At 46.4% G+C, this 2,029-nt stretch overlaps 1 protein-coding gene across 1 annotated transcript; it reads right to left on the bottom strand.

The window, feature by feature from the left end:
• Positions 1-404: 404 nt before the first annotated feature.
• On the bottom strand, positions 405-1,696 carry PF4V1 (platelet factor 4 variant 1). The gene is made up of 3 exons (XM_001156146.7): positions 1,421-1,696; positions 974-1,100; positions 405-848 (listed from the first exon to the last, which is right to left on the bottom strand). Exons 1-3 carry the CDS (start codon positions 1,518-1,520, stop codon positions 761-763), a joined length of 315 nt encoding a protein of 104 aa, XP_001156146.1. The 5' UTR covers positions 1,521-1,696; the 3' UTR covers positions 405-760.
• Positions 1,697-2,029: the final 333 nt, after the last annotated feature.

Raw genomic sequence — 2,029 nt, forward strand, 5'->3', positions numbered from 1 at the left:
GAAAGGGCTATGAGGCAAGGAATGCTGGTGAAAAAGGAGAGGAAGTAGATTCTCTTCTAGAGCCTTCAGAAGGAATACAGCTCTGAGGACAGCTTTAGTTTAACCTTTAAGACTTACTTTGGACTTGAGACCCCTAGAATTACAAGACAATAAATTTGTGTTGGTTAAGCCACTGAGTTTGTGGTAATTTCTTACAGAGGCAACAGGAAACTAATATGCCCACATTATAACACCTTCATTTCTCCCCAGTGTAGAGCAATGCCTTCCTAAAGGATGAATGAAAATATTACCTCACACTTCTCTTAGTTCCCAGAATCTTAATATCACCAATGTTAAGGAATTTATGGGGATAAAAGCAGAGTGTTGCTTATTTACTTCATTAAAAAAAAAAAAAAGCTGTCGAGTAATGCTTAAGAGCTACTAATATTTATTGGCAAGCTAATTGTAACATTCAAGGTAAATATGTAGCTATAAAGTACTGCAATCACATAAATGAACAAATATGTATCAGCTAACATATAACACTGAACAAAATCAGTCTTTATTAAACCAAGCCTTCCTTCATAATGCTTTTTGCTTAAAATTCTGGAAATTTTAAAATATGAAATTGTGATGTGTCAGCATTATTTTTGCAGTATTATTAAGAAATAGATTGACTATACTACAACTTGATTAATTTTGTTAATATAAGAAGGATAATACAAACATCAGAAGATTCTTTCACAGTTAGATTGAAAGTGCACACTTAGGCAGCTAGTAGCTAACTCTCCAAATGTTTCTTAATTATTTTCTTGTACAGCAGGGCTTGCAGGTCCAAGCAAATTTTCCTCCCATTCTTCAGCGTGGCTCTGGCAGGGAAAAGAGAAGAGATGTGTCTTTCAGTCCTTGGGTTTGCAAATGGCATTAGAAGGGGGAGGGATGTGCAGAGGAGGCACGGAGCGGGAGCATTGACTGATGCAGTGCGAGGACTCACATGAGTTGGGCAGTGGGGCAGTGGGGTCCGGCCTTGATCACCTCCAGGCTGGTGATGTGCCTGGGACGGACCTGGGAGGTGGTCTTCACACACAGGCACTGCAGGTACCCATCTTCTTCAGCTTCAGCTGAGGGGGAAAGGGAGGGAGTAAGAGAGGAGGAGGGGAGGGAGCTGTGACTCCCTGAGTAGCCAGAGATACTTTAGGGACCTTTTCCACTACATTCAGCCTTCTTTTCCTTAGCCATAAATCATACCTCTCTCAGACAGAGGTTGTGCTGATCAGGTGGCGAGGTGCACTTGCAGTGCCTGGCACTGTACCCGCAGACTCAGCACGCGCGCAATAAGCGTAGCTGCGATCATGATCCTAGAGGATTCCTCCCCAGCCCCAGGGCTTCCCGGACTCCCCCTCGCCGCTGCTGGCCCTCCCAGCCTGGTTTCTGCTCTCACCGCTGGCGAAGGCGACCACAACAGGCAGGAGCAGCAACGCCAAGAACAGCATCTCCGGGAGGGTGGCGCGGGTGGCGCGGGACCTGGCTGCGGAGCTCATGTTGCAGCCGAGGTTCCAGCAGGATCCCAGTGCCCAGGGAAAGTCTGGCTGAGGTTCTGCAGGCAGTGACTCCTGGCCTCACCAGGCTTCTTTTATCCCCCGTCCGCGTCCTTCCAGTCCGGAAGCCTGGGGTGGAGAGCGAGGAACTGTGGTGCAGGAGCTAAGACACTGCTGTGAAGACTCGGACTCTGGCCAGCCAAGATTACAAAACAAAAGGCTGGGGGCAGCTGCTTTGGCTAGGAGGTGGTACAAAGATGCATACCTCCAACCTCAGTTTATATACACTTACATTTGTGGAGTTAGAAACACTACTTGCATCTTAGAAGAGAAATATTTTCTGTGTTGTATCATAGTAGAGTTCTCTGTAGTCACCATGCAACTTACACAGCAGGTGGCTTCAGGACCCAGACAGTTCTTGTTTCCTTCTCAACTCAAGAACTGCCCATATGCTCCTAACTTCAGTCTTGATTACCATTGAGTTTGGCGGCTGTGTGTTAGAAGAGTGTGCT

The sequence above is a fragment of the Pan troglodytes genome, chromosome 3 (assembly GCF_028858775.2).
Source record: "Pan troglodytes isolate AG18354 chromosome 3, NHGRI_mPanTro3-v2.0_pri, whole genome shotgun sequence".
Lineage (NCBI taxonomy): Eukaryota > Metazoa > Chordata > Mammalia > Primates > Hominidae > Pan > Pan troglodytes.